The sequence below is a fragment of the Terrapene carolina genome, unplaced genomic scaffold (genome assembly GCF_002925995.2).
Source record: "Terrapene carolina triunguis isolate 2854851 unplaced genomic scaffold, T_m_triunguis-2.0 Scaffold210, whole genome shotgun sequence".
In the NCBI taxonomy this organism is placed as follows: Eukaryota; Metazoa; Chordata; order Testudines; family Emydidae; genus Terrapene; species Terrapene triunguis.
The window spans coordinates 31,597,936-31,620,237 of record NW_020664561.1 but is presented as its reverse complement, the minus strand read 5'-3'; the positions used below and the strand labels follow the sequence as shown (position 1 = coordinate 31,620,237).

Sequence of the window (22,302 nt, the reverse complement as noted above, 5' to 3'; positions counted from 1 at the left end):
ATATGCTATTTCACTAGCCCAAATACATTACACAAATCTGTGCATTTTAACAGTTTTTATTGCTTATTGAGAATTTAGGAAGTTCTTATTTATGATACTAGTAATTTTGTTGCATCCATTAACAACAGTGCACAACATGATGAGAAAAATTCAATTACGGGGCAAAAGGAATACCAAAGCATTTCTCCTAGGTACTATAAGCACTTCACTTGGCGTGTATCTTTATTTCTAAAAATGTACAGAAAGTACCAAGTTTTATAAGTGGATAGCTTACCATATTGTGAGGTGAAGTGCCAGTTCTAATAGTGCCATTGCTTGAATGTGTAAGTGGAATGGTAGAAGTTCCCAATATCTCTTGCTTTCGTGCCATCTGAATTTCATTCAGTTGCTTATTTAACCATGTGATTACTATATAGAAAAAGGAGTAAAACTCTAATTTTCAAGCATTTTGTTTTCCATCCTTTTTATTAGTACTATAAATCTAACACAAATTACATCAAGAAATCATGTGAATGATTCTATTTCATGTTATATTAGTGAACAAAACATAATTTTGATGTCCCAGTCTCTTTACCCCTTCCCCTCTGGGCTTCTCATCTGATCTGCCCCCTTCCCCCAAACATTTTCCCCCTAGTTTCAGTACCAGACTCCTTGTCCTGTCCCAATCTGCTCCCTCTACTGCAGGAACAACTCATACCATCTGCATTCAAGTCAGGCAGCAGGATCACAAGCCACAATGGAGTACTGACAGTGTCTGTGCTCTCAGTTCCAGTGTCTGACATCACAGTGGCCTGCAGCAACCAGGAGGATTGCAAGGAAAGTCACGCATGGCCCCTGCTGCCCCCTCCCCCCCACAAAGTCCCATCTCTCAAAGATGCCAGGTCTGATTAACTTTCCCCTTCAACATCTACAGCTAAAGAGGACTTAAAAAAATCAGGTCACCTTAAAGAGCACAGTCATCTTTTAAATTTCCATTATTATAACCGGTTACTTAATTTTTCATAGAACAGCAATAGAGTATTAATTAGAACCCACAAACTATAGGGAGGTAAACATTTAATAATTAGAGACCCCGGAGCTGGATTTAAGTTCATGGAGTTCAATATACTTTGGATTATGCCCCATAAGGAGTAAGACATCTAAAAACATACTAACTTTAAGCATGTAAGCTTTCCCATGGACTTCAATGTAACTGTTTACCTGCTTAAAGTTAAGCATGTGTATTAGTAGGATGCACGATTGGAGCCTATGTTTTCAAAGCATCAATTTGTAACTTAGCTGTGCAATTCTTGTTTTAACTGATGTGGTCATGTAGCTTAAATTTAGAATCACATGTAAACTTTTTCAAATTCTAAACTGTAACACTTAGAAAGTTGTAAGGGAAATTCTGTTTTATGTGAAGAACCACACCAAACAAAATTAGGGCTACTATAATACACAGGAAACATGAACTCAGAGGTTACTAAATTGTTTGATCCTTGTGGGCTGTGGGGTGGCGGGAGCGGAGGGGAACAGCAGGAAATCACAAGTATGCCATGATAGAAATGAGCAAATCTTTCTAGCTTCAAAATGAAATAAAATGTTTTTAATACAAATTTTTACTCCTGAGGGCATTCTGTGCCAAAAAAATTAAGAATTCTGCGCACAGTATTTTAAAATTCTGCAAAATTTTATTTGTCAAATAAATGTGGAGACTCCAGCATGGCATTGGGGAGCACAGACCACTGGCTGCACAGAGGTGGGAGATCACTGTGCAGCTTCCCCAGAGAACATGGACTCAGCGATGAGGCTGCACCCAACCCTGACACAGCACAAGAACAGGGCCTGCCCCAGAAACACCCCAGGTGCACCAGGTGTGGGGCAGGCAGGCTCAGCAAAGCAGGATCCAAGTGTGGAGGGACTTAGTGGCGAGGCAATCCAGGTGTGGGTTGAGAGGGTTCTGTGTGGGCCAATCTGGGTGTAGGCGGCTCAGTGGGGGATCTGGGTGTGAAGGGAGATATAGATGCACAGGGGCTTGTTGGGGGGGTGGGGGGGTTCTGGGTGCAACGGTAATGGGACTCTACAGGGGAACCCAGGTGCGGGTGGTTCCTCAGGGTGATACAGGTGCAGGGGGAGTGGGGTTGTGTGCGGGGCGGGCGAGGCTTAGCAGGAGGGTCTGGGTATGAGGGGGTCTGGATGCACGGGGATTGGGCAGATGAGGGAGCAGCTCCCTGTACAGTGATCCCTTCCCCTGCAGCTGAGGAGCAATGGATGCAGTAAGTGTGGGGGGAGGTGAAGGGGGGGGAGGGTTGTAGAGCTTCCTACAGCCAGGGGAGAAATCTGGGAGTGGGTCTGACACGGCCCCAGTTGCTGTGCAGGGAAAGAGGAAGTCCCGTCCTCCCCAGCCCAGCTGGGACTAGCAGCTGAGCCCGGTGCCAGGTCTTCCCCAGTCCTGCTCCCAGCCCCACAGTGATTCACCTCTCTGCCGGCTGCCCTGAGCACCCAAAACATACTGCTGGGGAGGGTGGCATGACCCCTCTTGTGGCTTCCCAATCAGAAAGTCATTTTTCTGCAGGGAAGCAAAGAAATCTGAGGGGATCATAAATTCTGCACATGCGCAGTGGTGCAGAATTCCCCCACGAGTAACAAAAACAGGGAGACCTAAAGAAGGAATCCTGTAAACCTACCATTTTCATTGGTTTTTAGCAGTTGCTTGCTTTCTTCCAGTTTTTGTACTGTAGTTTCTAACTGTTCTTGCAACTTGCAGACCTGAAATATGTCCATACTAATTACGTCAAGCATAATTAAGAAATGTCAATAATTAAAAACTGAAGAAAATAAGTGTAAATAAATATCAAGGATTTAGAAGTACAGTTGAGCTTAAAGCAACACTGAATGATTATTTAGATTCAAAATTAATCATAGTACAAAAGGGGTGTGACTACACAATGAAAAGATCTTTTTTCTTGGCATTGATTTCAAAGGCACAAGTGTCAGTTGGCATTGGGCAACTATTTATGCCTTTGAAAATCTCTCAACTTTTGCCTGTTTCTGCCCTTCAGAAGTATGTTGATTCATAGCTCTGTACACTCTGTTGTATTCACTGAACGCTTTGTACTCTGTAAATTCTAGCCCTGTACAAATATAGTATCCTCTCTCTATTTGTATTTAAAGGGGTAACAAGGTAAAGAGTTTTCATTGTAGGAGTTAGCAAATCTTTTAACAAAAGCTAACTCGAATAGTAACTGAAAACTGATATGGCCCTGAACCCCGGCTGTCTTTGCTGGAAGTTCTGTCCAGATATGAAGTTTGCAGTTCCAAACCACATTCATGAAGTGTTTGTGTTTTTTTTTTTTTTTTATTTTAAACATGCAAGAGAATCAGAAACTGAACTGACCAGTTTGTTTTCATGCTCAAAACTGAATAAAATACCAAATGCAAACAAAGTATAAAGCATAAACAGTGGGTGAAACTTAGATTTTTTAAAAAAATCTTTCATATTTTATTTAAGTAATACAAGAAAATCTCTCTTTTAAAAAATAACCGTTATTTTTTAATTTGAATGTCTCTTTAGGTCAGAAGCTTATTGATCCAAACATTAAGTTTGTAATTATTTTAGCTATTTTTATTGGACTTCACAATTTGTCAAATTTAGCACAGCTACTAAAATTTGAGAGTTTTGCTTCAACTGGGCTCTCTATTCCCTCTATGCTATAATCAACCAGAAAAATACATTACACTAACATTTGCCAGAATTCTATGTTTCAATAAACCATTTAATAAATGGGTAAAGTCATTCAGTTTTATAGACAGCAATTCAAGGCTAATCCTGCAAACACGTAAACACATGCTTAAAACACATACATAAGTGGTTACAGCACTAAAGTTTAAGATAATGCATTAAGTTACCTCTTGCTCTTTTACTCTAAGAGATTGTCCAGTCTCCTGCAGTTCCCTTTGCTCTTTCTGTAGTTTCTCTTCTTTTTCAGCCAAGAGTTTTTCTTGCTGAATTGTTACTGTATTTTTCAATTTCAATTTACTCATTAGAGTTTTCAAATCTCCTTGTAACTTCTTGATAATTTCGTTAGCCTATTAAACAACATCAAAGTCCTTTCTAAATTAGACAACAATGCATAAAATTAAATGAAGAAATCCCATGATTAGGACAATTTCATGTTTAAACAAACCTTAAGAAGTTCAGCTGATAATGATTTTATTGTTGCTTCAAGTTTTCCTACATGAACTTGTTTCTTCTCTGTATTTTCTTCCAGTATCACCTTCAAAAATCAAAAAGTTTTCCCATTAGCAAGGTTTTGTGCTTCTTAAAAAAGAAAAGCACAATACTTAAATCAGATTTAGATCAAGCTTGTTAAAGTTTGCATTAGAAGGGAGAGGTTTACTCCCCCTGTGCAATCACTGTATTTCTTCGAGATGTGGTCCCTATGAACGCTCCACTTCAGGTGGGCATGCACCTCCAAATTGGAGATTTTAAGCTAGCAGTGCCTGTTTGGCCCATGCATGCGCTCTACTATGCCTAGTACTCTCCAACATGGCTAAATAGATCTGTGCAGGCGACCCACTGTCAATTCCTTCTCTATCACAAAGATCCACAGCAGAGAAATACGAAGCAGACGGCAAGGACGTGGAGAAGTGAAGCACTCATAGGGGGACACATCTCAAAGAACTAGTTACTGAACAGGGTGAGTAATCTCTCCTTCTTTAAATAGTGTCCCTATGGGTGCTCCACTTCAGGTGACTACCAAGCAGTACCCTCTAAGGAGGGGGAAGGGCTTTGGAGTCTAATCCAAAAATCGAAGACAGTACAGTAGAGCCAAACAGCATCGGAAGCTGAGTCACGAATTACTGCAGAATGTTCAGAAAAGCTATGTATGGAGGTCCAAGTTGTGGCTTTACTATATTTCAGCAATGGGAACTTTCTTAAGGTAGGCTATTGAAGTAGAAAGAGGTCTCATTGAATGGGAGTACTCTGGAAAGAGGCTGGAGATGATTGGACTGATAGCAAAACGTAATGCAGACAGATATCCATCTAGAGCAGTGGTTCTCAACTCATGATCCAAACAACACACAGCTGCAGCCCCCGTGACACCCTCAGGGCCACACAGGTAGTATATAGTGTGGATGCAGCCCTCATAACACAGAAAGAGTTGCATATGCTACCCACAATGGCAAATAGGTTGAGAACCAGTGCCCTAGAGAGTCTTTGCTTGGAAACTGGAAATCCCTTAGATCTTCTACAAAAGACACAAACCACCCACGAGATTTTCTAAATGGCTTTGTCCTGTCCAAGTATAAGGCTAATGCCCTCCTCACATCAAAATGTACATAATACCACATCCTCCTTATTCAGGTGTGGATTAGGAAAGAAAACTGGAAGAAGAATAGATTGGTAAACGTGCAAGTCAGATGACAGCTTTAGAATTTGGGATGTGGTTGCAATGTGACCTCGTCCTTGAAGAATACTGCAAAGCAGGGATATGCCATCAGAGTCTCTATCTGCTCAAAGCGTTGAGCAGAAGTAATGATTACCAGGAAGGTTGTTTTCCATAGATAAGTAGAGAACAGGTTGCCGTTGGCTCAAAGACAGGTCTTGTAAAGCATCTAAGACTAAGCTGAGGTCCCAAACAGGGGCAGGATATTTGACTCGTGGACATTTGACTTGCAGTCATCAGATGTGTGTACATTGAAAAGCCCGTAACAGCTGCCCAAGGTACCCTAATGGAACTTAAAAAAACAACTTGGTTTCAGTTTAGGATGTAATTTAGTAGATCTGACAGCAAAGAGGATGCAGGTGAATGGTGTCTTAGCTCACACCAGAGGCTAAATCTCATCTACTTTTGTAGGTAACTATTACAGGTAGACTGCTCCATACTATGTAATGATACTCTTCTCACTACCTCAGAATAGGTTGTTTCTAGCCCAGTGAACCAGCCATCAGCCATGCTTTTAGGTGAAGAACCCCAAGGCTGGGGTGAAGAATCTGACAGACATCCTGAGAGAAGATGAGGGACGGTCTGGAGGCTCGACTGATTGACAAGCAGCCAACTGGATGAGGTAACGAAACCATGTCTGTCTTGGCCACGTTGGAACCATCAGAATAACTCTGGCCTTGTCTTTCCTTATCTTGATCAACACCTTGGATATTAGAGGAGTTGGATAAAACATATACAATAGACCCGACATCCAGCAAAGGAGAAAGGTATCTCCCAAGGAGTGGTGGTCCAGTCCCCCCCTAAAGTAGAACTGGAAGCACTTCCTGTTTCTGGTCATGACAAACAGGTCTATCTATGGGATGCCCCAACATTGAAACATGCAGTGGAGTACAATGGGATCTCTCTCCTGCTCATGATCCCAAGAGTAGCATCCGCTGAGGCTATCTGCGGTGATGTTTTGAATGCTGGGAAGGTAAGCTGTTGAGATGCTGACATGACTTCACACACACCAATTCCAGAATCTCATGGCTTTCGCTCTCCCTTGATAGTTGATATAAAACCATGCATGACATATTGTCTATCATAATCTTCACATATTTGCCCCGCTCAACAGCATAGAATGGAGACAAGCATTTGTGATTGCCCTGAGTTCCAACAAGTTGATGTGTAGAGTTGATGTGCCCTGAGCAGTTTCTAGTAAGATGTGCTCCCCCAATCCCAACAGGGATGCATCTGTTCTTATTATGACTGTTGGAGATAGTTGAGCAAAGATGATGTTGTGAAAGTCTTTCCACTGGCCAAAGGACTTCTTCACAGCAGTAGGAACCAAGAATAGTTTGTTCAAGCTGTGTTTACTCAGCAAATAAACAGTTCTGTGCCACTCAGGGAGGCAGCACATGTGCAAACTTGCATGGCTTATCACAAAAGTACCAGCTGCCATATGCCCCAACAACTGCAGACTGTTTTTGACAGATGGCTGCGGATTGATTTGGACTATCGTAACTTAACTAGATAGGGGTGTAAACCTATGCGTTGGGAGGTAGGCGCTGGCTGCTACTGCCTGGAGATAAGCTCCTATGAACTCCAATCTTCGCACCTGTATCAAGGTGGACTTCTGAACATCTAAGTGCAGTTTCAAGTCAAGAAACAGTGCTATGGCCTTTTGAATGGCCACCGTGGTAAGAGTTCCCCTTTAGCAGCCAATTGTTGAGATATAGGAATATTAGGATTCCTCTTCTGCAAAGGTAAGCCACTATCACTGACAGAACCTTCAAACACACTCTGAAAGTGGAAGAGAAATCAAATGGACGCATTCTGTATTGAAAATGGTTTTGACCTGTAGGATGAGTGAATCACTATACGGAAATATACACCTGACTGGTTTATTTTGAATTTTTGTATCTTCACAAACCTGTTGAGAAACCAGCAAGTACCTGGAATAGAACCCCTTCCTTCTGTGTTGTACAAAACTGGTTCTAGAGCATCTAAGTTCAGAAGGAAGTCATTTCCTGTATTAGAAGATGCTCGTGAAAGGGGTATCTGAAAAGGGATGGGGGAAGGGAAGTAAAGTGGATGGAGTATCCTTCTGATATGATCTCTAAAACCCACTATTAGATCTTTGCTGACATATGAGAGTGGATTTTTCTGTTTATTTAAAAACTGGATTAGTTTTTCACTAATTAGTGAGGTGGTTCTTCTAGTAGTGTCCCTATGGGTGCTCCACTTCAACTGTGCATGTGCCCCATTGCATCTTCTATCAGAGATTTTAGGTAGCAGTGCCCGTTTGGCTCTTACATGCATTCTACGCTGCACTGTGGCTGAATAGAGCTGCGTGGGCAGACCGCCTTCAGTTTTTTCTCAGCTGCCTTGGGCTAAGATGGAGCCTCAAAAGTGTCAGAGTTGAGCTTATTTCAACTAGGTTTTTTTCATAGTTTTTATGTAACTAGCTAGTTGTAGTGATAGTAGTTAGTAATTAATAAGTTTGTTATATATGCCATCATGTGCCAGCTATGCCCCTCTGCTATGTACATTGGCCAAACTGGAGTCACTACGCAAGAGGATAAATGGACACAAGTCAGATATCAGGAATGGCAATATACAAAAACCTGTAGGAGAACACTTCAACCTCCCTGGCCACACAATAGCAGATGTAAAGGTAGCCATCTTACAGCAAAAAAACTTCAGGACCAGACTCCAAAGAGAAACTGCTGAGCTCCAGTTCATTTGCAAATTTGACACCATCAGATCAGGATTAAACAAAGACTGTGAATGGCTATCCAGCTACAGAAGCAGTTTCTCCTCCCTTGGTGTTCACACCTCAACTGCTAGCAGAGCACCTCACCCTCCCTGATTGAGCTAACCTCGTTATCTCCATACTGATTCATACCTGCCTCTGGAAATTTCCATTACTTGCATCTGAAGAAGTGAGGTTCTTACCCACGAAAGCTTATGCTCCCAATACTTCTGTTAGTCTTAAAGGTGCCACAGGACCCTCTGTTGCTTTTTACAGATTCAGACTAACACGGCTACCCCTCTGATGCTTAAAATTAGTCTCTCTGCTCTGGTGGCAGATGCTCAATAAACAAATTGAAGTCTGTGTAGTTGGTGTGATTATATTTTGCTATCAACACTTGATAGTGATTTTAAATAGAGTTGCAGTCAAATATGATTTGCAACCTAATAACTCAAGACGCTTCTGATCTTTGTCATATGGCACTGATTTAGAATGGTGCTGCCTTCCACGGTCACATACAGCCTCGACAACTAGGGAGTTAGGAGAGAGATGAGAAAAAACTCCAAATCTTCAGATGGAACCTAATATTTCTTACAGGTGGATGGTATTGTCGCTGGGGTATGCCAGATTACTTTTGCAGGAGTCAGCAGAGCCTCATTAATAGGTGCAGTTCGGGCAGATGATGCTGTATGCAGAATATCTAGCAGTTTACGTTGTGATTCCTTAGCCTCCTCAAGTTGTATTTGTAAGGAGTCTGCTATCCTTTCAATGAGCTCCTGGAACTGTTTGAAGTCATCAGCCTGGGATGGTGAAGGAATCATAACTGCTTTATCTGGGGATGAAGAGGAGATGTTGTTAGCAGGGTGACCTTGTTGCCTGCTCTCGCCTCCTGCTCCTCAAAAGTCTCTCCTTGTGGTTCAGAACTTCAAGAGAGGATGGGGGAGATTGTTTAGCCTTATCATGGCGATGAGTGATGCTAGGGGTCCTAGAGAATTTTTGGCAATATACCACCAATTGATCCCATTACAGCAATTGAGTGGGCCCATCCACGAGTGCTCATACCACCAGGATGGAGCTTGAGGCTGCCTCTCAAATATGTTCCACCTCCCTAGCAGTCTCCAGAAAAATACTCCTCTGATAGTGAGGAGGGAAAACCTGAACCAGAATTTAAGAAACCAATGAGAAATCCCCAATATCATCATCTTCAACATCACTTTGTAGGTGGCAGCACCAGTAGAAAAAAAAGTGGTGACTCTGTCGGTACTGGGTGAATATCTGGAGACTTCGAGGTCCTCAGTACTGAACAAAGGGGAGTCAGGCATCTCTGTCACTGTGAGGGGTTGTGAAAATTTAACCTCCTGCAGTATCAACATGGTAGTCAGTACTGAGGTGACTGTAGCCTGAGCAGAGGTGATTATGGTAGAGGGAGCAAACGGTACTGTAGGCTTTATGCACTCCAAGGAATGACCACTAGATGCTAGTCGGGTCTTCTGCAGTAATGAAATGGGAGGTACCAAGAACCTGGCTGATTCTTTGAGTACTAACTTAGAAGAGATAGTCTTCTCCTTGTCGTCTCAATCTCCTGATAGTACCAATGGTGTGCTGGAACCCTTAGATTCTTTGGGTTTAGTGGTGGTAACAGTACCTGAGGAACCTGCAGTCTCGTGGGTACTGAGTCAGGAACCAGCAGGTGCAAAAGTACAGTAGTTGTCTCAATCGGCAACCAGTGCTTCCTTGAAGTAGATTCCCTATCTGGGGAACCCGAGCTCCTTTTCCCAGAGTCTTTTTGAGAGGCTTCTTGAGTTTTCCCTCCTAGAAGTTCTAAGGGAATGTTACGTCAAAGTGGTTGAAGAGCTCAACTTGCTTGGAGACCAGTGTATGGAGGGGGTCTCCTAGCCTGGTTCAGAAACTAGACGACACAGCTCTCCATCACAAGGCAGCGCAATTTAATCTCCAGGTTCTTTCTGGCTCTTGATTTTAATGCCAGGCAAAAATTACACTTCTGGGGGATGTGTGACTTCCCAAGGCAATGGATGCACTGGGAGTGCCCATCGCTCACCAGGATAGCCTCCCGGCATGAAAGCCAATGTTTAAAGCCTGAAGAGCGGGGCATACCCTCTCAGCAACCTAAAGTTCCGTGCAGGGGAAAAAAAACCTGAAACGACAACAGTCAATAAATAATAATGATAATTATTATTAGTAGTAGTAATTACTAACTACTATCACTACAACTAGCTAGCTACATAAAAACTATGAAAAAAACCTAGTTGAAATAAGCTCAACTCTGACACTTTTGAGGCTCCATCTTAGCCCAAGGCAGCTGAGAAAAAAAATGAAGGCAGTCTGCCCACGCAGCTCTATTCAGCCACAGTGCAGAGTAGAATGCATGTAAGGGCCAAACGGGCACTGCTACCTAAAATCTCTGATAGAAGATGCAATGGGGCACATGCACAGTTGAAGTGGAGCACCCATAGGGACACTACTAGAAGAACCACCTCACTAATTTTCACTAATTAGTGAAAAACTAATCCAGTTTTTAAACAAACAAAAATCCAGTCTCATATGTCAAAGATCTAATAGTAAGAGATTAATATATTTTGTAAAAGTAGTGTACATTTACTGTTGGACTACGAAGTATTATAATTGTAACTGAACTACATTTGTCAAAATGAGTCAAATATATTTTTCAATGCTGTAACCTTAATTCTTTAAATCATGGTTAATCTATTTACGCAGTTCACAAAATCTGGTAACCCACAATTGCCCAGTTGTGAATAGCAATTAAGCATGGTTCTACAGTACTTTAGAAACAGTATATTTAGAAACTAACAGAACCTTTCGTTCTTGTGTTGCATCTAATACTTCTTTTGTCCTAATAATTAGCTGGTCCTTATCTTTGATCTCTTGTTCCAAAACTGCAACTCGTGTTTGTAGCTGATTAATGTGTTTCTCTTTTTCATGGCATTCAGCATCCAGCGTAGTATTCTCCCGACGCAACGACAACACTTCTTGCTTTGCTCTCTGGCACTCCTAGAACATTTGGAAAAAATATTTAAAACAAAAACAAAAACACTGCAATACCTTAAGTTTGAATAAACATATCTAACCCTTAACCAAGGATATCAATAAGATAATAGAAATAGCTTGTAAAAATAAATACTTCAGAACCTGAAGTATGGATTCCCACAACCTGAACATTTGCTGTATTTTCACAGATTACGCTGTATCTTGTGTGAGTGTATTGATTGTGTTATCCCTATACAAATATTGATTTGAAAATACAAATGAACATTCCATACATCTTCTATCCCAGAGAGTTTTGCTTTAAGTTCTCTAATTGTGGAGTCTCCTTTGTATCTCCTTTCTGTTAGGTCCTTGTTGGCAATCTCTAGTTCTGACAATCGATTCTGTAGCTGTTGGATACTTTTCTGATGCAAGTTTTCCAATTCTTTTTTCTGTTGTTCATGTTGTTGTTGGTACTGAGTCTGCACCTATAATGAAAAGAGAAGTTGGAAAACAAAGGAAGAAATGCTTCAGTGAACCTAACCTTAAACTACTAAACGGGTACCAATATTTTTGGTTTGTTTTTCCTTCAGTTCTCATACCTGGAGAGCTTTTTCCTTCTCATTTGTCAATTCCTGAGTGTGCTTATTTGTTAGCATTGTTGTATGTGACGTCCATTCACTTCTCAACTTATCTAATTCCCGGCTCTTTTCTGACAGGCTCTGTGTTTGTTGAGACAGCATAAAGAATCTTGAAAAATGTATCATATTATACTGAACAATACTTTGCACTATATTGTGATTTTCATCCAAGGAGCTCAAAGTGCTTTACAGAATTAACTGAATTCTCACACCACCAAGTGACATACATCTCGGCTTTACAGATGGGAACCAGAGGGTCATCAAACAATGACAGAGCTGGTAAAAGAATCATAATTTCCAACCTTATGCTCTAACCACAGCATGGTATTCTCTCCTATCAAGTAAAAGTAAGAGTGAACACACTCAACAACCAGGCCACAGCACTGTAAAAACCAACGTTTCAGTATGAAAAAAAAATATACTTCTTGGTAGCATTTTTCTTTTAAATTTGCATGACAGAAGTATATAGCAGTTCCAATTCTATAAAAATTACAAAAAAAATGAATGAATGTGTTTTTAAAATGTCAACTGTCTGACAAGCCCACAGAAGGGGAAAAAAAGGAACATTAAGGCTCTATAACTCAAGAGTGACCAAAGTACAGTCTGTGTAGCTTTACTGTATGACCCACAGCTGTCATCCTCTAAAAAGGAGTGAAACCACAACAGGGCCCATCATCCATCTTAAATGGAATTTTAGAACATAAATACCAACAATTTTAATTCTATTTTTCTTTGCTTCATACATAACACAAAGTAAAGGGTTCCAAAATATCTCCATTGTGTGACACATTTCAATATAGAGACAGTCTTGTGAACTACTTATTCTCTTAAATCTGACCACATAATATTCCTATGGCAACCACAGCAGGTGCTTACGGGGGAAAGTAGTGTGTTTAGTGTGATGTTTTGACCTTTCTTCAGAACAATTCATCACACTGGCTACTTTTGAACTTCACTTCACCTCCTTCTGCCCTGCCAAAATTGGTTGTTTCTCAGCACCATGTAACCAACCAGACCTCTATTAGCCACCAGCAGTAAATGCTCCCCAGGCGACAAAATTCAAAATAAATGCACAGATATAAGATTAGATACAAAACAAGAAAAGATAATACTTTACGAAGTGGTCTATAAAAACTGGACCCTATTGAAATTCTGCAATTTGTAATATACCTTTACATGTGGTACGGTATACAGAAAATTCAGAAGACTGAACACTTATTATACCAAAGGCAGGAAGGCCTAACATCAATTACCTGCTGCGTGTAGCTCAGCTGTCTGGTAAGGTCATCTTCAGTTTTTTTAAGCTTTTGTTCCAATAACGACTTTTCTTCCTACATATAATTGACATTTTAAATCAATACAATCTTATTTGCCAATTGAAAAACATTATTTAGAATCCATATTCCATTATTTCTACATGTAAAGTCCAAAAATACATGTCCATTACGCTAATAACAAATTCTTATCAAGACAGCCTAAATACTAAATTATATATTTCATGAATCCTAAAGTAAAAACCTTTTTTCCATTGTAAAAAAGTTTGTTTTTCTTAAAATTTCCCCAAGAAAACAGGATTTTTGCACTTTAAACTATTGTTTGAAAAGAAGTTGCATTAACATCTAGATCAGGGGTCGGCAATCTTTGGCACGCAGCTCGTTAGGGTAAGCACCCTGGCAGGCTGGGCCAGTTTGTTTACCTGCCACGTCCGCAGGTTCGGCCGATCGCGGTTCGCAGTCCCAGGCCCAAGCGGCGTGGGACGAGGGATGTGCTGATCATGGCCAGTGGGAGCTCTGGCTGGGGGTGTGGGCTCTCAGGGAGGCTGGGGATGAGGGATTTGTGGTGCGGGAGGGGGCTCAGGGCTGGGGCAGGGGTGCGGGAGGGGACTCGGGCTCTGGCTGGTTGTGCGGGTTCTGGGGGAGGCCGGGGATGAGGGATTTGGGGTACAGGCTACAGCGGGGAGGAAGGACTCCCCCCTGCCCTCTCCCTGCCCGCAGCAGCTCCAAGACCAGGGCCGGAGGAGAGGCATCTCTCCCTGCTGCATGCCTGCGTGGCCCTTGATAGCCTGCTGCACAGCCGCACAGCTTAGAGGGAACTTAGACCCTAACCTAGATGTTAAGGGGAAAAATCTGTGTGAGCCTTTTCTTTTAAAAACAGTTTGTTACAAAGGCAGTTTACATTTACATTGCACTAAAATAAAAGGAGACAAAAATTACATGTGAAGAAATTAGTGAGATGTGGACTGTAGGTTAAGGATTTTTCAAACTCTGAAATCATTGTTCATTTCATAACATTATTTAAACCTGATATGCTACCAAGCACATCAATTTCACTTTCCAATCTATAAATGGCAAATGAAACCCCACTGAATTAAAGAAGGCTCTGTACTTACGCATGGGTATGCACATGCAGATCCAACAGCAGGATCAAAATCCATAACTTTACAGTATTTTACTCTTGCATTTGTACAGCGGGTCAGCACAAAGCCAGGAAGCAACCAATACTGAGAGGCTGAATTAACTCAACATTTGCATTGCCACATTAATCACATATCTAAAGTGTCTAATTTCTGCCAATTCAGATTATCAGATTTTGTTTTAAATTAGGGCCATTATTAATTGCAGTTAACGCAAGAGATTAACGCAAAACAAATTAACTAGATTTAAAAAATAGTAGCAATTAACTGATGTTTTAATCTCACTGTTAACAGAATACCAATTTAAATTTATTATAAATATTTTTGAATGTTTTTCTACATTTTCAAACATATTGGTTTCAATTGCAACACAATACAAAGTGTACAGTGCTCACTTTATATTTTTTTTATAGTGCAAATATTTGTAATAAAAAATAATATAAAGTGAGCACTGTATACTTTGTATTGTGTTGCAATTGAAACCAATATATTTGAAAATGTAGAAAAAAATCCCAAAATATTCATAATAAATTTAAATTGGTATTCTATTGTTTAATAGTGTGATTAATAGTGACTTTTTTTAAAATCTCGCAAATTGCGATTTTTTTTTATAATTTGATAGCTATTTTAAATATACATGCACCTTTGATATTTTTATCCTTAGAGAGAATGTGTATTGATTGAATTACAATATATATACCTATATAACTATCTGCAAAGCCACAACATGAACTAAAATTAACCAAAAAAAAAAAAAAAAAAAAAAAAATTAAAACAAAACCCACAACATTAAGTGTTTGGAGGATCAGGACCTAATTACAGATATTATAAATCTATAATCTTACCTTAATACATTTCAAACAGATTGCTAAAAACTTCTTTATTTCTGCATCATTTCCCGGCAGAAATTTTAGTGAGAGATGTGTAAGATGTTTAAATGGGTTTGTCTCCACTACATTTAAAAAAGCAGGTGTGTGATCTAAAACAGATGCTGAAGAAACTAATTGCAGCAAAAACCTTAAAAAACAAATGAAATAAAACCACATTTAGTATATAACATATCTTTGTTTACAAAACTATCTATAAATTGCAGGTTTTTTTTTTTCACTTTATAAAATCATCATCATCATCATCATCATCATCAAGGCACTTATCACACAACTGGATCTGTATAGTTCCAGAAGCCCCACCTGCTTGGATTAAGTTGCAGGATCAGGGCCTAAATCTTTACCAAATTAATGTTATGTTAATATAAAAGGGACTCCAATACTACAACAGTATCTTCATATAAATATCGTATAATGCTAGCACCAAAAATATTCCTGTATGCATAATAAATAAAAAAAGCCAGTGAATATGTAGTTTTTGCTTTTTCTGAGATTTTATAAAAGTGAGTCACACATGTTATACTTGAAATTGCAAATAAAAAGACCTCTAAAGATGCATGCACTTTAAAAGAACTTTGTAAAAATAAACACACTGGATAAGGGGTAACATTTTCAAAGGCACTGAAGTGAAAATTCTCATTTTCAAAAGTGACTTAGGCACTTGAAGCCTAAGTCCCATTGACTTTCCTTGGTCTTGTATTGCTTCTTGGAGTGCTTGGCTTATTGTGTGTGTATTTTGTTTAAGAATTTTTTTTAAAAAGTTAGTAATGTGGTACCAAAACATTATTTACCTTGGGGTATCTTTGTTTTGTTCCTGAATGCACTGTTGAAGTAGATCTATAAATCTTTGCGGAAAAGCAGAGAAATCTACCAAAAGACCCTGCTGGCATTTTAAACTACATAAAGAAAGAGGGGAAATACAAGTTACATTCCTATCAAATATTTTTGTTTGCACTAAGTAAATAAATATTTTACTAATTAATTCATTAAAAGTTTAACACCTATCATTTCAATTTTTAATCCAGAGTACAAAAGAAACACTGTCAAGTAGCTAATCACAATCACAAGAGGTGTCGTATTTTAATTTTGAATGTTTTGCAAATTAGCTTTCACTAAACAAAATTATGTGGGAACAAATATGTATCTTTCAAATTAGAATCTTCTTTGAGCACACTATATTGTATAGGGTTAACAACTACTTGGATAGACGTACTAAATAGGGGACTTAACAATGCAAACTCTTTGAGGCAGGAACTTTCTTTTATTCTGTGTATGTACATTAAGCCTAGCATAATGGAGTAGATATGATTGTGGCCTCTGAAAACTACTGTAATACAAATAAGTTTCGGGTTTTATTTCTCCTTTTTGACTGCCACTACATATTGATCAGAGATTTTCATTGAGCTGTCCACACTGAGGTCTTTTTCCTGAGTGATTACTATTAAATTGAGACCTAACAATGTGATGATCCAAAATATATCTTTAATTGAATGGCCCAATTCTGTGAAACCTTGCTCCTAGAAATAATCCTTTTGAGAGTATTCCAACTGAAATCCTTGCGAAATGTTCACAAACACCCAGAAAAGATTTTAGAGGTACAAAAATAGGAGGCAGTTTAGTCTAGTGGTTATGGCACTGGACTGAAACTTAGGAAACCAGGGTTCCATCATTGCCCTGGATGACTTTGGGCAAGTCACTTCACCTCTCTATGCCTCAGTTTTCCCATCTATACATGGAAGACAATGACACTATCTTCCTCGGTAGAGCACTAAGCAATCTATGGCAGAAAAATACAATAAGAGCCAAGTTCTATTTCATTGTCAAGCAGAACTTTTTTAAATTAAAAAATATCCATTCTTTATTACCATTTCTTAATGTTTCATAAAGAGCACATTAACTTGATATCTTACCTTTGAAAGTCTTCCTCAGATATAACCAGGTTATAAAGGAAAAAGGGGTCAGCATCATCAGTCAACTGCACTACTAAGTCCTAAAAATAAACATTTTTAAAGATCGTTATTTTAAACTAGTTATATTAATATATTCAGGCAGTACCCAAAAATGTTTTAACTTTCTACAGCAAATAAGACTCCTATGACCACTAATAAGAGGGAAAAAGAACATCAGTTACATTGCATTTTAGGGCAATTTCTATTTTAAATATTACAAAAGAGAAAAAAACTACCTCCCACAAAGAGATTGTAATCTCAAAGCAAGGCTGCGTTAACTTTCAGCAGCGAAGACTTCCAAAGCAAAGGTATTTATTGGACTATATTTGACTGTTCCAAGTACAAATGATAAAAATGGACTGCATTAAAAACAGAACAGAAACCAATGAATGGTAACTACAGAAAGGCCAACTAGCATGCTGCAACTCTTGGAGGTAAAGCACAGAACTCACAGGCCTGAGGGAGAGGGTTAGGATTAAACAAGTGGCTCTCAACCTTTTTTCTTTTGCGGACCCCTAAAAAATTTCAAATGGTGGTGGGGACCTCTTTGAAAATTTTGAATGGAGGTGCGGATTCCTTTGGAAATCTATTGTCTGTGCATATAGTAGAATTCTGTTCAGTCAGTTTTCAGTCTAAGTCTTTCATGGACCTCTTAGACATAGTCTGCAGACCCCCAGGAGTCTGTGGACCACAGGTTGAGAACCACTGCTTTAAACCACCTTTGCATCCTCAATTTTGGGCTGCTTGCACCCCAGAATAAGTTACATAGCCCCGGGGGCCTGTCTCTAAAATATGGCAGCTTGTCCCACATTCCTACATGCAGCAGTACAACCCAGAATCTCAGCATGCTGCAGCTTTACCACCTACACGAGGATCTGCAAGGCAGCCCTCAGAAGACAGCCTGTGACTGCTGTCTTCCTCAATTCCTGCACTGTGGGAATTCTCCCCCAGTTGGGACCAGGGCTTTTAAAGTCCCTTTATGCCGGGTAAAAGGGCCACAACAATGTAAAGGGCTGGAAAAAGGGTGAGATTTTTTTTTTTTAGCATGTCCAAGATGTTTAGAAATAACATTATGAGGCCTTTGTCTTGCAACAGGCAGAATGATGCTATGATGATGGGCTACATATGTTCAAAATATCTAGCACAGCTATCTATAAAATTACAATGTAATACATTCACCATATCATGAAGAAGTGTTTCTTTTAATTAAATAGAAAAAAGGGAATTGTGTGACATTCAGATATCTTTAAAATCAACAGTTTAGAATTCTAAATTAAGAGTCAAACATAATGAAGATGGGTCAGTGCTGGAAAAAAAAAAAAAAAAAAACGAAACTCTGTTGCTAGCAATGGGCTCTCTAAACTGTTGTGGTTATCAACCCTCAAATGCATCATATGTTACTAAGATCTATTGAAGTGTAAAACTGAGATAAAGGGCTAATAAGGCAAAGAAAACCCTAAACCAACACGTGCCAACAAACCTGAATACTAATAAACACCAGATTTGTTAAGACCCTAACCTGCTAAATGACAAATGTAGTAAAACTTCATGTTGCTTTCTCTTTACATATCAGTAAGAAGATTTTTAAAATACTTAAGGAAGAGCAAAGAAAACACCACACACCTTTTTATGAACAGGATTAGATGTTGATTGTAGCTCAATCCTTACTCGAACATTTATCCTCCTATGTAACAAATATGCAACTGTAAAGTACTATCATCAAATCAAGAACTCGTTCCTCAAACAATTATTTAAATAAATAAAAATAATGTAGCTTAAAAGGAAAATTTCGATCAAATGTCAAGAAACCATTCCTAACAATGAGGAGTAAAAGATTGTAGAATACCATCCCAAATGAAATACTGGAAGCACTGTAACTTTAATTATTATAGTTGGAGCTGGTAGCAACATCTATAATTAAGGTTACCCAATAATTCACATTATAACAACCTGTTTTCAGTTGCTTATAACTTTACCTGACTTTAAGGATTCAGGATGAAATTTCCCATGCCAGACACCTGCCTAAAGACTGATTTTTATTTATTTATTTTATAGTTTTAACAAAAATGTAGCAGCCATTTTCAAGTATGCGATTGGGGGAAAGTATATTGTTTTGCCCATATTAAAAAAATTCTTACACCAATTGCATTGAGAAGTTTTAGTGTGCCCATGCTTTGGAGCAAGGGCTTGAAATTTGACAGGGATGTACCTTTTGCCATACCTATGAAAAACTACCCCAAATTGATCAAGTTATAAGCCTCTGAAAAATTTCAATTTGTGCATGTTCAACAGAGACTTGTTAGAGTCTCCAAAATTGCTATACACAATGAGCTGGACTTTCTTTGCAATTTCTGTGGGTCCTAGTGGTGACAGGCACAAGAACAGAGAGGAGGAAGACTCAGGTGTTCCCAGTGCTCCCCATACTGGTGCCCAGGCAGCATGGAGAAGGAAGCTGTCTCACTCAGATGCAGAGGGGACTAGAGTGGGACCACGGTGGGGCAGTGGAAGTAGTCTGGGACAAAGAGCTGGTAGGGTTGCCAACTTTCTAATCACAAAACCAAACACCCTTGCCCTGCCCCTTCCCCAAGGCCCTGTCCCTGCCCCACCGTCACTCACTCCATCCCCCTTCCTTCTGTCACTTGCTCTCCCCCACCCTGACTCACTTTCACCAGTCTGGGGTAGGGGGTTGGGGTGCAGGAGGGGGTGAGTGGTCTGGCTGGGGTGAAGGCTCTGGGGGTAGGGCCAGGGATGAGTGGTTTGGGGTGCAGGAGGGGGCTCTGGGCTGTGGCCGAGGGGTTTGGGATGTGGGAGGTGGCTCAGGATTGGGGTTCAGGAGGGGGTATGATCTCCAGCTGGGGGTGTGGGGTGGGGCTGGGGGGTTTGGGGTGCAGGCTCAGGGCAGTGGTTGGGGTGCAGGAGGGGGATGTGAGGGCTCTGGGAAGGAGTGTGGGTGTGGGAGGGGGTGAGGGCTCTGGGCTCCAGCCAGGCAGCACTTACCCCAGGCGGCTCCCGGAATCGGCCAGCATATCCGGCTCCTAGGCAGAGGCACAGCCAGGCAACTATGTACACTCCCCCCACCTCGAGTTGCCGCTCCCACAGCTCCCATTGGCCATGGTTCCCAGCCAATAGGAGCTGCAGAGCCAGCACTCAGGGCAGGGGCAGTGGATGGAGCCCCCATGGCTGCCCCTGCGCCTAGGAGCTGGACATGCCGGCCGCTTCCAGAAACCACACAGAGTTAGGGCAGAAAGGGAGCCTGCCTTAGCCCCACTGCACAGCCAACTGGACTTTTAACGTCCCGGTCACCGGTGCTGACCAGAGCTGCCAGGGTCCCTTTTCAACCAGAAGTTTCAGTCAAAAACCAGACACTGGGAATATGTGAGGAGAGGGGAACCTGAGATTAGAGGAGGTACTTGGGGGAATGTGAGTTAGGGACAAGGAGCCTGGTGAGAGACTGGCATGAGGACTCCAGGCAGGGAGAGTAGGAGTCAAAATAGGGGAAAGACTGGGACTGGCTAGGAGCTGGAGAAGGAGAGAAAGCCAAAGAGCTACAGTAGCGAGGATGGGGCAGGAAGACAAGCCGGGGACATAGGCAGACGGGTCTAGGACCACTAGAGTATACTCTTCTCTAGAACCTGGATGGAACTCAAGATGCCTGAGTCTCAGGATTCTTCTGCTGTTAGCCAGTGGGTTTCATAGATATTTGCTAAGTGTCTCCCATTCACCCTCTCATGGCTGTTCCACATGGAGTATGACAACCTACTACTTTTGTAAGTTACTACTGTTAGCTCAAGTGAAACAAAAACTGTAATGTGAAGCTATAGTTTCTAACCCTGCTGATAAACCATATGGGTGTCAATGTGATTCCACATTGTGAAATTTCTGCTTTCAAGTTGTTGTTTTTAACTTGGGAAATTACACACAAAAATATACATTCTCTAGACTGAGCCTAAGTTTCTGAAATTGACTATATTTCAAATTGACAGCGTTTACTTAAGGTTGAAGCTTTAGCCTGACTTTCCCAAACACCATCAGCCAAACCTATTATTTGGCAACTCACTTGCTACATCCTACAAGGTAAGTTCTAGCTAATGGATTTGGTTCCCAACGGGTGCATTCAGAGACATCTGGTTGGGGAGGCCTCAGAAAGAGGTTCCTGGATTTTAGGATGGAAAAGCTCTGGGGAGAATAAATTCCTTCATCACCGCCCCATTCCCCAGATACCACTGTGCATGGAAACAGAGAGAAAAATAGTACTTCCGCTAAGAGCTTTAAGTAGTTGTTCTGGTTTGAATGGAATGGTGATCATGCCAAGGGTACAAGGGGATGATTCTCCAGTGAACAGAGAGACAAACTTGCAGAGAATATGTCTACAACAGTGGTTTTCAACCTGTGATCCATGGACCCCTGGGGCTCTGCAAACTATGTCTAATATTTCCAAAGAGGTCAGCACCTCCATTTGAAATTCTGTAGGGGTCTGCAAATGAAAAAGGGTTGAAAACCATAGATCTAGAGTTAATAAGAACAGTATACAGGTGGTCTGTTCTGGGCTTCCGATTGTAAACGCCTTACACGTCTGCAAGCCAAGCACTCTGCACACACTGGGACATCCTGGAAATGTCAATGCAGCAGTGCGCGCTCCTACAGCGAGCGGACAGGATTGCCCATGCTGCACTAGCTGCCCCTATTGTATGCATGTCCGAGAGACTCCATGGCAACCCCGGAAACTCCCCGCGCATTGAGCCGCTGGGTGGTGATGAGCTCCTGGCCCTGCTGCAGGCCATGGATAAACTCGCAGAGACCCGGGATTTCCCCAGGACTGTGCCACGGTGCCCGGGCTGCAGAGAAACGCTGCAGGGCTCCCCCGGCCCCTTACGGCGGGTGCTGTTTGGGGAGCCCACCCAGGTACCCTCACCTGCTCTGGGCCCCCCTTGACGGGTCCCTAGAGGCCCAGGGTGGGTTCGAGCAGCGGCAAGGCCAGAGGCCGCCCGTGTTATAGAGATGGGACGAACGCTCAGCCCCGCCGGCCTCTCACCCCAGCTCAGGGCGGCAGGCTGCAGGGGGAGGAGGCGGCCTCGGGGCCCTGCTCTGGGGTCCCGCAGGGCCGAGTCCCAGCCCAGTACAGAAAGCCTCGCTATGGCCGCGCGTCCCCGGGCCGGCTCTCACCTGTCCTCGCAGCCCTGGCACTTCACCTGCACCGGCACCAACCGGCCGAACAGACTCTCCGCCGCCATCTTGCGCTTTGAGTT

At 41.4% G+C, this 22,302-nt stretch overlaps 1 protein-coding gene across 2 annotated transcripts in view; it reads right to left on the bottom strand.

The window, feature by feature from the left end:
* LOC112119371 (spindle assembly abnormal protein 6 homolog) overlaps positions 1-22,298 on the bottom strand; it is a 31,440-nt gene extending 9,142 nt beyond the window's left edge. For both annotated transcript variants that reach the window (XM_026655668.2, XM_026655669.2), the window contains exons 1-13: positions 22,220-22,298; positions 18,680-18,740; positions 17,018-17,097; positions 15,899-16,003; positions 15,066-15,237; positions 13,061-13,138; positions 11,769-11,888; positions 11,463-11,654; positions 10,999-11,193; positions 4,167-4,256; positions 3,889-4,068; positions 2,667-2,748; positions 275-408 (exon numbers count right to left, since the gene is read on the bottom strand). In XM_026655668.2, coding sequence (XP_026511453.1) covers positions 275-408; positions 2,667-2,748; positions 3,889-4,068; positions 4,167-4,256; positions 10,999-11,193; positions 11,463-11,654; positions 11,769-11,888; positions 13,061-13,138; positions 15,066-15,237; positions 15,899-16,003; positions 17,018-17,097; positions 18,680-18,740; positions 22,220-22,287 — 1,557 coding nt within the window. In that variant the 5' untranslated portion in view covers positions 22,288-22,298. The remainder of the gene's footprint in view (positions 1-274; positions 409-2,666; positions 2,749-3,888; positions 4,069-4,166; positions 4,257-10,998; positions 11,194-11,462; positions 11,655-11,768; positions 11,889-13,060; positions 13,139-15,065; positions 15,238-15,898; positions 16,004-17,017; positions 17,098-18,679; positions 18,741-22,219) is intronic.
* Between the last annotated feature and the right edge of the window lie 4 nt (positions 22,299-22,302).